Source organism: Indicator indicator, chromosome 16 (genome assembly GCF_027791375.1).
Source record: "Indicator indicator isolate 239-I01 chromosome 16, UM_Iind_1.1, whole genome shotgun sequence".
NCBI classification, from domain to species: domain Eukaryota; kingdom Metazoa; phylum Chordata; class Aves; order Piciformes; family Indicatoridae; genus Indicator; species Indicator indicator.
In genome coordinates this window covers 1,974,504-1,988,917 of record NC_072025.1, presented here as the reverse complement: position 1 = coordinate 1,988,917, position 14,414 = coordinate 1,974,504, and the positions used below count along the sequence as shown (strand labels likewise).

The window sequence follows — 14,414 nt, the reverse complement described above, 5'->3', positions numbered from 1 at the left end:
GTCATCCAGTCCAAGCCCAGTGCCAGAGCAGCATCACCCAGGGCAGGTCACACAGGAACACATCCAGGCAGGTTTGAAAGTCTCCAGAGAAGGAGACTCCACAACCTCTCTGGCAGCCTGCTCCAGGGCTCCAGCACCCTCACAGCACACAAGAGTCTCCTCAGGTTGGGGTGGACCCTCCTGTGTTCCAGCTTGTAGCCATTGCTCCTTGTCCTGCTCCTCTCCAGACTAAAGAGCCCCAGGGCTCTCACTCTTGCTTCACAGCACAGATGTTCAAGTCCCTTCAGCAGCCTGCCAGCCTCTCCTGGACTCTCTCCAGCAGATCCCTGTCTCTCCTGACCTAGGCAGCCCCAAGCTGAAGGCATCCAGTTTGTGTGGGAAGGGCCCAGGCTGGACTGGGACAGGATTAGGCTTTCAGAGGGTACTGGGACAAGGCCCAGTTTGACTGGGAGAGGCCATGGGGTCAGCTTGTACTGGGAGGTGTCAAAGACTTTGCTAGGAGGCAGCAGGAGCTCCTGGTAGGACTGGGAGGGAGCCCAGTATGTACTGGGAGGGGGACAGGGCAGCAAGTTAGTAGTGGTGGAGAGCCAAGTCTGAAGTGGGAGGGGGAAAAGCAAAGCAGTTTGTACTGGCACATGGCCCAGGCTAGACCAGGAGGGGAGCAGGAGAGCTGATTTCTAGAAGAAGAGGTTGCAGAGTGAACTGGGCTGGGGCCAGTTTGTGCTGGGAGAGAGCAGAGGATGTGCTAAGAGGAGGTCTGTGGATGCCTTCTGTGCTGGGAGGGAGTTCAGTCTGTCCTGGGAGGGGCTCAGAGTATCCATTGTGCACTGGGAGGGATCCAGGTGGTGCTGGCAGGGCTGAGGGGATCCAGTTTTACTTCCTTGGGGCTCAGTCTGTCCTGGGAGCATAGAATCCTAGAGTGGTCTGGGTTGGAAGGGACCTCCAAAGCTGATCCAGTCCAAGCCCTCTGCACTCAGCAGGGACATCCCCAAGCAGATCAGGTTGCCCAGAGTCCTGTCCAGCCTCACCTTGAGTATCTGCAGGGCTGGGACCTCAACCACCTCCCTGGGCAACCTGTTCCAGTGTTCCCCCACCCTCCTGATGGTGCAGAACTTGCTCCTCACATCCAATCTCAATCTGCTCTGCTCTGCTTTGCAGCCATTGGCCCTGGTCCTGTCCCTGCAGGCCTTTGCAAACAGTCTCTCTCCCTCCAGGACCCTTCAGACACTGGAAGGTCATTGTAAGGTCTCCCCTGAGCCTTCTCTTCTGCAGGCTGAACACCCCCAGCTCCCTCAGCCTGTCCTCAGAGCAGAGCTGCTCCAAGCCCCTGAGCATTTCTGTGGTCCTCCTCTGGACCTGCTCCATCAGCTCCATGTCCTTCCTGTACTGAGACTTCTCAGCTGGACACAGCACTGCAGGTGAGGTCTCAGCAGAGCAGAGCAGAGGGGCAGGACCCCCTCCCTCCATCTCTGCCCATGCAGCTTTGGATGCAGCCCAGGATGGGATTGGCCTTCTGTGCTGCAAGCTCACACTGCCTGCTCCTGTCCACCTTCTCATCCATCAGCAGCTCTTCACCACAGGGCTGCTTTCTATCCCCTCCTCCCCCAGTCTGTATTGATCCTGAGCACTGTTCTGCCCAGGCACAGGACCCTGCAGTTGCTGTTGCTGAACCTCACAAGATTCCCCTGAGCCACCTCTCCAGGGATGTGCCCAGGGCACTCAGGTTGTACTGGGATGTATCCCAGTCTGCCTTGTACCAGGTAAAGGGAGACAGTTTGTACTGGGAGGGGTCCCAGGCTGGCCCTGGGAGGGGTTCAGGTGATGCAGTTTTTACTGGGAGCATGCACAGTCTGTACTGGGAAGCAGTCCTGTTATCTGGTTTGCACTGGGAGGGAAGCAGCTGGTACTGGGAGGGGGCCAAGTCTTCAGCTTTGCTCTGGAGTGAGACCCTGTCTGTACTGGGAGGAGCTCAGGAGGTCCAGTTTGCACTGGGATGGTCCCCAGGCTGCAGTGGGTGATGCCTTTGGATTCAGTTTCTGGGACAAGTCTTGGATTGTACTGGGATGGGATCAGGGCACCAGTCTGTACTTGGACAGGGCCCTGTCTGTACTGGGAGGGAGTCAGGAGATGCAGTTTGGACTGGGAGGGGGTTTAGTCTGGACTGGGATGGAATCAGAGCACACAGTTAACATGTGGAGGGATGCAGTAGGTACTGGGAGGGGAGCAGGGAATCCACTTTGTACTGGGATGGGACCCAGAGTGTGCTGGGATGGAGCAAGAGGATCCAGTTTGTGCTGGGGTGAGACTGTGTCTGCTCTGGGAGGGGACCAGGGGATTCAGCTTATGTTGGACCAAGGCCCAGTGTGTACTGGGAGAGCTGAAAGAGGTTCAGTTTGTCCATGGAGGGGGCCCCAGTCTGAACTGGGATGGCATCAGGGCATCAGTTTGCACAGATGGGTCCTGCTCTGTCCTGGGATGGAATCAGGGTTTCAGGAGATGCACTTTGTGCTGGGATGAGACTCAGACTGGACTGGGAGATGGCAATGGGATCCCATTTGTGCTAGGCTCAGGCCAGAGCTGCCCTGGGATCAGGATCTCCACTTTGTGCTGTGCTGGCTGCAGTTGGCACTGGGCAGGGGTCCAAGGGCTGCACTTTGTAGTGGCACAGGAAAGTGTATGGGAGATGGCAAAGTGATGCAGTTTGTACTGGGCTCAGACCACATCTGTGCTGGATGCCCTCCTTCAGGAGATGCAGTTTGTACTGAGATGGGACCAGGTCTGTACTGGGAGGGGTTAAAAGGATCAAGTTTGTACTGTGTGGGGACCAGACTGTACTGGAATGGGGCCAGGGAATGCAGCTTGTACTGGGAAGGGGTCCAGACTGTACTGGGAGGGCATAAAAGGATCCAGATTTTATTGGGACAATAATGTATCCCAATGTATACTTGGAGAGATTAAAGGGATCCTCTTTGGACTGGGACAGGGCCCAGACTGCACTGGGAGGGCATGAGGGTGTGCAGTGTGTACTGGAATGGATGCATTCAGTACTGGGAAGGGAGCCAGGGCACACATTCTGTACTGGCACTGGACTCAGGCTGGAGTGGGAGAGAACAGCATAATCTAATTTGTACTGGGATGAGGCCACATCTGTACTGGGAGGTGTTACAGAGACCATGTTTGCACTGAGTCTATGCTGAAAGGGGGTCAGGGTACCCAGTGTGGACTCTGAGTAAGTGCAGTCTGTAATGGGAGGGGTGTGGGGTATGAAGGCATGAGGAGAGCTCCTGTTCTGGTGGCAGTGCTGCTCTGGAGCACAGCTCTGACCCAGGAGCAGCCCTGGCCTGTCCCTGCCTGCAGTGCCAGCACTGCCACACAGCAGCACAGTGCCCAAGCTGCCAGAGCCCTCAGGCCTTGCCCCAGCACAGAGGCTCAGCAGGAGAGTGTGGAAGGGAAGAAAGAGCAGCTCAGGACAGCCCAAGCTCTGGGGCTGCCTGGCACTGCTGCTGTGCTGGGACTCTGTCCCTCCACCTCTGCACACAGGCACTGCCCTGCAGCTCCAGAGAAGGATTTCAGGAAGGAGCTCAAAGAAACAAGTAACTTCATGCAGAGTCCTTTATTGTGCTGAAAATACAAAGAGAGCACAGCTCCTGATGTCTGTACTCTCACCAGACAGAACTACACTGAACCAGAAATCCCTTAAGAAAATACATTTCAGTTTGAACATTCTCAAAAGGGTAACACCACCACCAGCAGCCAAAACTGGGCCTGTACTGAGTGACATCAGAACTGCTCTGCAGGAGAAGACAAACAGTTTATTGCTTCTGAAACCATCCAGGGATCAGTTTGCTCAGGGCAGCCTTCAGCTCCTGGTTCCTCAGGCTGTAGATGAGAGGGTTCACTGCTGGAGGCACCACTGAGTACAGAACTGACACCACCAGATCCAGGGATGGAGAGGAGATGGAGGAGGGCTTCAGGTAGGCAATGGAGCCAGTGCTGATAAACAGAGTGACCACAGCCAGGTGAGGCAGGCAGGTGGCAAAGGCTTTGTGGCGTCCCTGCTGAGAGGGGATCCTCAGCACTGCCCTGAAGATCTGCACATAGGACACCACAAGGAACACAAAACAGACAAATACTAAACAGCCACTGACCACCAGAAGCCAAAGTTCCCTGAGGTAGGATGTGGAGCAGGAGAGCTTGAGGATCTGGGGGATTTCACAGAAGAACTGGTCCACAGCATTGCCCTGGCAGAGGGGCAGGGAAAATGTATTGGCTGTGTGCAGCAGAGCATAGAGAGCCCCAGAGGCCCAGGCAGCTGCTGCCAGGTGGACACAAACTCTGCTGCCCAGGAGGGTCTCATAGTGCAGGGGTCTGCAGATGGCAACGTAGCGATCGTAGGACATGGTGGTGAGGAGAAAATACTCTGCAGCAATTAGGAATACGAAAAAGAAAAGAAAAACTGGAGAAACACATCCTGTTAAAAACAGACAAAAATAGACAGTAAAGAGGGTATGCGGGACTCAACAACGGGACCCAACCCCTGTCCCCGTGAGACGAATCCTCCCGTCTCACACACTCTACACACTCTCCGGGCAGCCTCCACCCTCGTTCTTCCAACCCCCACTTCCCTCGCAGGGATCGCCCAGCCTCCTCTCGCATCCTCTCCCCCCTCTACCCTACCGAGCCGCCGGCGTCATACGGTCCACCGTCTATCGGCACCACACTTCAACGCCTCCTCGCTGCGTCGCCCATCCCTCCCCACCTCCTTACTCCCGCTTCTCTCCCCGGACGCTCCATCCCCTCCCGCTCCCCCTTCGATATCCCATTCGCTCCCATTTATCTACTCTCCACTACTTATCCTTTCCCATCCAGACTCTCCCGCTACTCATCCAACATTCTATCCCCTCGCTCGCCTCTCTGCTCTCGTTACCCATAATCATTCAAGCCCTCACTCTCCCCCATCATGTTACCCCCTCCAGCACTTCCCTGCCTTCTTTCTCAACGTACCTATCTCCATATCCTCTCCACCCCCCAAGCCCAATGCCTTCTTAAGCTCCCCTGCTCTTCCACTCTCGCGTTCCTCCGCAAACCCCAACCGCTCGACCGCCGATCTAACACCTCTCCCCTCAGCTCACTCTCACTCTCCCTCGCCGACCCTCTCTCCGCGCTAAACCTTCCTTTCCCCCCTCCTTCCTTCCCCAACCCCCTAACTTGTCTTACGCCTACCCCCTCCCCCGCTAACGCTCACCGTGGACACGAGTCAACGCTAATCCCCGTCACACCTCGGCACTCTCACAACCCTCCCCACCCATCACAATCCCGCAATCCCCACCCGCGCCTACCGCTAGCGCGCTCACTCTCATCAGCAACGCTCCACCGCACCGCGGCTGCATGTTAGTGTGTTTTGCCACGAGTGTGGGCGTCTGGATGGGGTGTGGGTGGGTCCCAGGTGTTCCTCAGGGAATTGTCCATGGATTTGGGGACAGTGGTGGAGATGGTACCCAGGTCAAGGATGGCGAGGTTGAGGAGGAAGAAGTACATGGGGGTGTGGAGGTGGTGGTCAGAGGCTATGGTGCTGATGATGAGGCCATTGCCCAGCAGGGCAGCCAGGTAGATGGCCAGGAAGAGGCAGAAGTGCAAGAGCTGCAGCTGCCTTGTGCCTGGCAATGGCAGCAGGAGGAAGTGGGGGATGGAGCTGCTGTTGGCCATCTGCTGCCTCTGCCCATGCAGACCTGTGCCAGGAGGAAAAGGCAGGGACAAGTTAGGGAACACTTCTCTCTGCACACCAAGATTGCAGTGCTCACAGAACACCTCCTCCCTGAGCTGCAGCACCAATGGATCAGCTCATTCCCCACCACCCCCAACCTCTGGCATCTTCAGCACAGCTTCCAAGGCAGCTTGGACACTCAGTTGCCATGCAGACAGCTCTGGGGCAGGACTTGCAGAGTCAGTGTCAGAACACAAAGTGACCACATGGCAACAGCAATGCCCCAGAGCAAGAGTCCTGTGGATGGCTGGAGAATGAGGGAAGAGCTCTGCAGTGCTGCAGAGACAAGGAAGGGAAGAGAGAAAGGCAGAGGGGCTTGGGCTGAAGCCTTCTCCTTGCCCAGCTCTGCTCTCTGCAGCTCCCAGCATGGCACTGAAGAGCTTTTGTCATCCTTTTGTGTGCACACTCCAGGAGCCTTCAGCTGAATGTCAGCTGCCAAGGTGGTGACTGATGCCCTGGAGCCCATAGCTTGGAGGGCACTGCCTGTGCTGGGGAGAAGAGGAGAGCAAAAGGTTGCATTGGGAAGTGTGTCTGCAGTGCAGAGAATGGCAGAGAGGTGCCTGATCCCCCTTGCCAGGGCATCTCTGGCAGCAGATCCCTCTGCCCCCCTGCCCAAGTCTCTGCTGCTTGCAGCTCTCCCTGCCAGGAGCTGCTTCTCTGTGCCCAGCTCTCCTCCCTGTCCCTGTTGACAGAGTCCATCCCACCTGCTGTGTGCTCAGCTCTGCCCTGCAGACCCCTGCCAGCAGCAGGACACTGCCCAGGCCAGCTCTGGGTTTGCAGGAGCTCAGGAGGACTCAGAGTCTTCTGCATAATAGAGAAATAAACTCTAGTCTCACACTGCCCACCCGGCACACCAAGGTGATCAAAATTCAAAGCCAAGACTGCTTCCCTTCCAGGAAAATGCTGCCTTGATCTTCTTCTGGAAAGCCTCCTCAGAAATGCCCAGGGGGGAGCTACAACTGTGAGCAGCTCTGCCCAATGCAGCTCCCTCTGCACAGCACAAGGACCCTGCCCTGCCCTGCACCCACAGACTCACCATGTCTGGGACTACAGTGACTTCTCCTGTGAGCTCTCAGTCACCCTCCTGGACACATTCAAGCTCTCTCTGCTGCCTTCATCTCCCTGAGATTCTCTGGTAGTGCCGTCAGCCCTGATGTGCAGTGCAGAGGAGCTGCTCCTGGCCAGAGCTCTCTCTTTTCCCTGCTGCTTGTTTTCCAGCAGCTCCATCCAGCCACGGAGCTCAGCCCAGCTGAGTAGCAGAGGACCAGCCCAAGGCATGTGATGATCCCTCTGGTGGCTTTGGTGCAGTGTAAACATCAGAGGTTTAGAGGAAGATGATGAAACCTCTCAAGAAGTCAAAGTCAGATTCAAAGTCTGAAGTTTCTTGTAGTGTTGATGTGTACCAGTGAGGACACTACTGGGAAAGTGTCTCCAGGCTGTGGTTGGAGTAGAGAATTGGAGGCAGTGATGGGAGGTCAGGACAAATAGAGGAAGGTGTCCCTGATGCTGAGTAAACCTGGAGGTGTTTCATTAATGCAAAGGGTCAAACCCTGACCCTCAGCCTGAGGACAGGCAGATCCTGTCCCTCACTCACCCCACAGGGCTCGTCCAGGAGAAGGAGGATGTGGAGAGGACCAGTGTCAAGGGCAGGACTATGACAAAACACCTGCCAGGCTCCTGAGGATGGACAAGGAGGCAATGAGGCCCCAGGGCTGGCAGGAGGAGTTGTCTCCTCAGAGGCATCAGTGGCACAGCCAAGAGCCACAACCAAAGGCATGAAGAGCTTGGCTCTGCCAGGAGGCTTTCAGCTCTTGCACAGCCCTCTGGCATCTGCACCTCAGGCTGTGCTCTGCTGCTGCATGCCCTGAGCCTCTTTCCCTGCAGGCTGGAGTCACCCCCCAGCTGCCCCTCCTTGCTGCCACCTTCCTTTACTGCTCTCTCTCCATCCTCCTTGGCTCTTCATTGACACACAAAGCCTTGGGCTGATGCTGGGTGCTGCTGGGTGACATCTTGCCCCACAGCACTGCCCTGGCAGTGACATTTCTTTCTTCTCAAGTCCAGTCTGGACTTCCCCAACCACACTTTGGAGCTTTACTTTTTCTCTTCACTATGCAGAAAAGCTTCAGCATGTCTCAAACCACTCCTCAAGCACTCTCAGGCTACTCCTCAGCTCTCCTCAGTCTCCACACCACTGAGCCCAGCTTCCAAACATCTGGTCAAGAGACCGTGGCTTTAAACTGAAAGAGGGGAGACTTAGATTGGATATAAGGAAGAAATCTTTTCTGATGAAGCTGACAGGACACTGGAACAGGTTGCCCAGAGAAGGAGATGCCCCTGCAAGTGTCCAAGCTTAGGAACTCTGAACAACCTGAACTAGTGGAAGATGTCCCTGCCCATGCTCAGGGGGTTGCACTAGATGCTCTTTTAGGTCCCTTTCAACCCAAACCATTGCAGGATTCTTTCATTCTCTCATCCCCAACCCTTCTCCACAGCACTGCAGATCCCTACACACACCCTGGGGGTGTTTGCATCTGAGCCAGCCCCCATCAAAAAGAAAGAGTTGCCATTTGTAGGCCAGCAATGGCCATGGCTTGAGAGGAACAAGGCCAAAGCCAACTGCAGCTGAGAACAGTCAGCAGCAGTCAGTTCTGCTGAGGCAGGAGGAGAATTTGCCACACTTGGATGTTCTTTATCAATGCTTAACAGGTTCAAGTTGCTGGCCAAGTTTCCCTCTCTGACTGACTCCATGGGAGAATTCTACAAAGGGAAATCCATTTGGTGTAGGATTAGACAGAGTGTGAGAGGCAAATCCCCTTGGTGTTGGGCTGGAATGATGGAAGAGAGAGACTGGGAATGAAAGAGGGAAGGGAAGGCCTCCTGCTGAGTCACACCATTCAGAATGGACTCCCTCACTCTCTAAACTCCTTAAGAGAGCAGCCTAGGTTAGGCTAGAGCCAGTCCTAGTCACAGACTTGTTCCCAGGTTTATGACTGAGAGTTTGGGTGCAGGGATTTCAGGGGCAGTGCTTTCCAGCCTGAAGTGACACCTTTCCATCTTCCTGGGGAGTGAGCTCTCTAATCACTCAGCCTGTTTGCCCTTGGAACTGCCCAGCTCCATTCATGTCAGCAGGGCTGCCCTGGTTGCAGTGCAGTCTGAAACCCTCCAGCTCCCTGAACTCCAGGGAGGTAATGAGCCCTGCTCAGAGTGAAGAGCACAAATCACTGGGCAGGCAGGACATGTTGACAAGTCATGCAAATTCTCTTTGTTCCCCACAGGCATGGCCTAAGTGGCCTCACAGGAGCTTAAGGAGGAGTTTCCAGGCTGTCCTGGAACATGGGCTGCTTCCTGGGGCATCACAGATGCCAAAGAAATTTCTTGCTGCTAATTACCTCCTTGCCATGCAAAGGAGACACCAAAGGGCAGAGCCTCTGCCATGAGGGCAAGCAGTTCAGTAAGGTGAACACACTCAACAGCCCAGGCCAGGGCAGTAGGTAAGTCCTGAGGCTCTGAAGATGTGTAGGCTGAGAGAACACCTAGAGAGGCAACATCCTCCTGTTTGACCCCACTTGCTTTCTTCATTAGGCTTCCGGAATCAGAGAACCATCTTACAGCAGGAGGAAAATGCTGGCTGCCTTTGGAGCAATGCCACTGCAGAATCACACAGTCATGGGATCCTTGGGGTTGGAAAAGCCCTTTCACATCATCCAGGCCAACCATTCTCTCTGTCTGCCAAGGCTGGGGCTAAGCCATGGCCCTCAGCACCACATCTCTGCCTCTCTGAAACACCTCCAGGGATGGGGATTCAACCACCTCCCTGGGCAGCCCCTGCCAGTCCTTGAGAACCCTCTCAGTGAAGAATTTTCTTCTCATGTCCAACCTAAACCTCCCTTGGTGAAACCTGAGGCAATGTCCCCTTGTCCTATCACTTGCTAGTAGGGAGAAGAGACCAACACTCACCCACCTGGCTCCAACCTCCTTTCAGGGAGTTGTAGAGAGCAATGAGGTCTCCCCTCAGCCTCCTCTTCTCCAGACCAAACAACTCCAGGGCCCTCAGCCACTCCAGACCTATTCTCCAGACCTTTCACCACCTTCATGGCCCTTCTCTGGAGGAGTAGAAGTAGACAATATCTTTTCCACCAAGCCTGTCTCATAGTGGGAAGGGTGCCCCAACCATGTGCATATACACACACAAAACTTAGAGGTCATTTGGCCTTTTGCAGAACAGGTAAAAAGACAGGAATTTAAGGACCAGCCAGCCCAGGCTACCTACAGCACAGATGGACAGGCCAGAGGACGCAGCTACTGCCCTCCTCCACCAGACCACTTTGTTTTGACCCACAGAGTTTAAGTAGAATTGCCAGTCAGCCTTGCCAGCAGATGAGCAGCAAAGGTCTCTCTGGGTTAACATATGCCCAAGTGCCTTTGAGGAGGCACAGAAAGAAGTTCAACAGTGAAAATTGAGAGTCTGCCACGCACAGGCAGCTCCTGCTGCAGGGAAAGCTAAGAGCAGGTTTGTCAGGAGCATGACTTTGGATTAAGGTGCCTGAATTCGGTGCAAATTACCCTCCACTTTTAGCTTGCCTTAAATCTCATTTGGTTGGTGTGGAGGACCTCAGTTTGTCTCACTGCTGAACTCAGTAATCCCTCTCCAAGACCCAGGAGTGGAAGGTCCTGCACGAACAAAAAACGTTTTGTTTTAATCACTGAAAGTAAGCTCAGCGAGGACACCAAATAACAGAGCCAGCCTGGAGGCACTGTGAGGATTCAGGGACCTGGAATATGCTTGAGGGAGGTAAATCTCAAGCTCCTGGGCTGCAGCTGATCTTGGACCCCTCACCTCAGCAGGCAGAGCTGCCTTGGTGCTGCACAGCTCCATGTCTCCTTTCCTCTGGCTCCGAGTTCTCTGAGCTGCTGTTCCACATAGGAGCTAAAGATCATTAAAATCTTCCAGAGGACAACCATGAGATCTGGCCAACATTCCTCCCTTCAATAAATAAACCAGTTTCCAGCATGAGAGGCTGTGTGAGTTATTGCAGAGCACACAATAGCTCCTGTATTTGCCTCCACAATGGCTCTGCTCCCCAGCCCTGACTCATTACTGTGCTTAGTGAAGCGCTTGGAGCTGCCTCCAGCATGAAAAGCCCCACAGGAGGACAACACTGGGCCTCATCAAAAGGGATCAAGGCAACTTAGAGGCACTGGGGACACACAGGATATGGTATCGTTGGCAAATGTCCACAAAGGCAACATCCAGCCTGGCACCTAAGCTGGGGGGCACCTGTGTGCATGCTGCTTCCCCTCTGCCCTGTGGTGCTGCCAGGAACAAGCTGGTGAGAGCCACCACGTCCTAAACACAGCCCTTTCACTCTGGAGGGCTCTGCTGGACTTGGTTTCACAGGGAGACAAAGAATCATAGAATCAAGATCAGGGCTGGAAGGGACCACAAGGAGCAGCCAGTTCCAACCCCCCTGCCATGGGCAGGGACACCTCACACTAGATCAGGCTGGCCAGAGCCTCATCCAGCCTGGCTGCAAACACCTCCAGGGATGGGGCCTCAACCACCTCCCTGGACAACCCATTCCAGGCTCTCACCACTCTCATGGGGAACAACTTCTTCCTCACCTCCAGTCTGAATCTCCCCATTTCCAGCTTTGTTCCATTCCCCCCAGTCCTGTCACTCCCTGACACCCTCAAAAGTTCCTCCCCAGCTTTCTTGGAGCCTCCTTCAGATGCTGGAAGGCCACAAGAAGGTCTCCTCAGAGCCTTCTCTTCTCCAGACTGCACAACCCCAAATCTCTCAGGCTGTCTCCAGAGCAGAGCAGCTCCAGCCCTCTGCTCCTCCTCGTGGCCCTTCTCTGGACACCTTCCAGCCCCTCCAGAGCCTTCCTGGAACAGAGGCTCCAGAACTGTTCCCAGAGCTCCAGGTGTGGTCTGAGCAGAGTGGAGCAGAGGGGCAGAATCCCCTCCCTGGCCCTGCTGGCCACACTTCTCTTGCTGCAGCCCAGGCTCTGCTTGGCTCTCTGGGCTGCAAGTGCTCACTGCTGGCTCCTGCTGAGCTTCTCATCCCCCAGCACCCCCAAGTGCCTCTCCTCAGGGCTGCTCTCCAGCCAGTCCCTGCCCAGCCTGTAGTTGTGTTTGGAATGAATCACACTGGCTAGTCAGAGAATGAGAGAATGGTAGGTGTTGGAAAAGACCTCTGAAGATAATCAAGTCTGATGCCCATGCCAGAGCAGGCCCACCTAGGGCAGGTCACACAGGAACACACTGAATTGCTTCAGCTGGGAAAGACCTCTGAGATTATCAAGCTAAGACCACCATGGCCATTTAACATGTCCTGAAGTGCCCTGGGCACACATTCCACAGAACCACAGAATGGTAGGGGTTGGAAGGGCTCTCAAAAGATCATCCAATCCAACCCCCCTGCCAAAGTAATACCACCCAGGGCAGGTCACACAGGAACACATCCAGGTGGCTTTGGAAGCTCTCCAGAGCAGGAGACTCCACAACCTCTCTGGGCAGCCTGCTCCAGGCCTCCAGCACCTTCACACCAAAGAAGTTTTTCCTCATGTTGAGGTACAGCTTTCCACGTTCCAGTTTGTGTCCATTGCCCCTTGCCCTATCACAGGACACCACTGAAAAGAGCCTGGTCCCTTCTTGACACCCACCCCTCAGGTAAACACTAATGAGATCTCCTCTCAGGCTGCTCTTCTCCAGGCTAAACAGCCCCAGGGCTCTCAGCCTTTCCTCATCAGACAGATGTCCCTTCATCAGTGGCTGTCTTTACCCAGCTGCATCTCAGTCTTTCCAGTCAGCACCACAAGAGAACCCAGCACCCCCCAGCACCCTCACTGCAGCCTGTGCCACCCCCTCCACAGCTGTCAGCTCAGCTCAGCTGTGACCTGCAGCACCCTCTGTTGTTCCCTTCCCAGAGTTCACCCAGCTCATCCTCCCTACCAGGACTATTCCTTGCCCTTTTCATTTGCTGTCTTCCCAAAAGCTATCACAGCTCCACCATTATGACCGTCTGCCCTGGTCTGGACTCTCCTTCCCTGCTTCTTCACAGGCTCACAGGATGTTAGGGGTTGGAAGGGACCTCTGGAGATCATCAAGTCCAATCCCCCTGCCAGAGCAGGACCAGAGAATCCAGCACAGGTCACACAGGAACACATCCAGACAGGGCTGCAAAGGCTCCAGAGAAGGAGACTCCACAATCTCTCTGGGCAGTCTGTTCCAGTGCTCTGTGACCCTCACAGTGAAGAAGTTCCTCCTCATGCTGAGGTGGAACCTCCTGTGCTGGAGTTTCCATCCATTGCCCTTTGTCCTATCACAGGGTGCAAGTGAGCAGAGCCTGGCCCCTCCCTCTTGACCCCCAGCCCTCACATATTTATAAACATTGATTAAATCCCCTCTCAGCCTTCTCCTCTCCAGACTGCACACCCCCAGGGCTCTCAGCTTCTCCTCCCCAGGCACTGCTCCAGTCCCTTCAGCATCCTTGGAGCCCTCCCTTGGACTCTCTCCAGCAGATCCCTGCCCCTCCTGAACTGGGGAGCCCAGAACTGGATGCAATATTCCAGGTGTGGCCTCATCAGGGCAGAGTAGAGGGGGAGGAGAACCCAAACATTACCTGTGACATGGAGGGACACTGCAGATGTAGAGCTGAGACTGCTGAAGTCTGTAGTGCTAGGAATAGGTAGGAACCACAGAAAGGTTGGGGTTGGAAGGGACCTCTGAAGATCATCAAGTCCAACCCCTCTGCCAGAGCAGGGTCAAACCAGACCATATAGGAACATACCTTGAAAGTCTCCAGAGATGGAGACTCTGCCACCTCTCTGGGCAGCCTCTTCCAGTGTAAAGTTCCTCCAAGTAAAGAAGTTCATTCTCACTCAAATAGCTTCTAGTGCCCCAGAACTCCTGGAAAATAAATACCATTGGGTTGTGTCAGGTCATCCATCTGCACAGAGGCCTTTATGTCAGTGCTGTGCTTAAAGATCTTATCAGAGAAACCCAGAAAGTTCTTGGGCTTGGAAAAGTAATGGGCAGGGTGTCCCAAGCCCAGAAGGACATCAGAGTCAGCACTTTCACTGCTGTAATTACCAGCAGCCAAGGTGAGTACATGAAATATTAGTGAGGATATTGAGAAAGAACAGAACTAAGAGAGAAACCACAGGGGTGTGTGCTGGCAGGCACATGTGGCAGCATGTGTGTGCACTCTGCCCACTGCACTCAGCCCATCACCCCAGATCCTGGCTCACAAGCTCATTCAAGCCCTAAAACCTGCTGGAATTCTTTCTGTTAAAAAAGGAAGTTTTGTGGCCCATGTTAGACCTCTCACAGCTTCATTGTGGCTGCTTTTCAGGAGGCTGACTTTCTCTTCTGGCCTAAGAGCTTTTTGGAAAGCTGCAGAGATCATGCAATCATTCTGGAAAACTGTGTCTGTAGGACTGTCATGAAGGGGATTATTAATTACCCTTAAAATAATAATAATAAACAGGTATTAATAAAAATATCAGCAACCCTTTATTAATGACAATTACCAAAGTCCTTAAATAGGATCCTTGTAGGTTGGAATATTGATTTACCATGGGAATATGCAGTCTCTGGGCAAGATGAGAAGCTCAACAGGAGCCAGCAGTGAGCACTTGCAGCCCAG

At 54.3% G+C, this 14,414-nt stretch overlaps 1 protein-coding gene across 1 annotated transcript; it reads right to left on the bottom strand.

The window, feature by feature from the left end:
• Positions 1-3,812: 3,812 nt before the first annotated feature.
• On the bottom strand, positions 3,813-5,706 carry LOC128972086 (olfactory receptor 14A16-like). Its single transcript, XM_054387899.1, has 2 exons — positions 5,409-5,706; positions 3,813-4,471 (listed from the first exon to the last, which is right to left on the bottom strand). The coding sequence occupies exons 1-2, from the start codon at positions 5,704-5,706 to the stop codon at positions 3,813-3,815; spliced, it is 957 nt and encodes a 318-aa protein (XP_054243874.1).
• Between the last annotated feature and the right edge of the window lie 8,708 nt (positions 5,707-14,414).

Bases quoted from the DNA above. Each gene is read 5' to 3' on its own strand.
- LOC128972086 (XM_054387899.1), bottom strand. From the start codon at position 5,706: ATGGCCAACAGCAGCTCCATCCCCCACTTCCTCCTGCTGCCATTGCCA. The intron at 4,472-5,408 runs GTGGCAAAACAC...TGTTTTTAACAG, and splicing joins CCATCCAGACGCCCACACTC to GATGTGTTTCTCCAGTTTTT.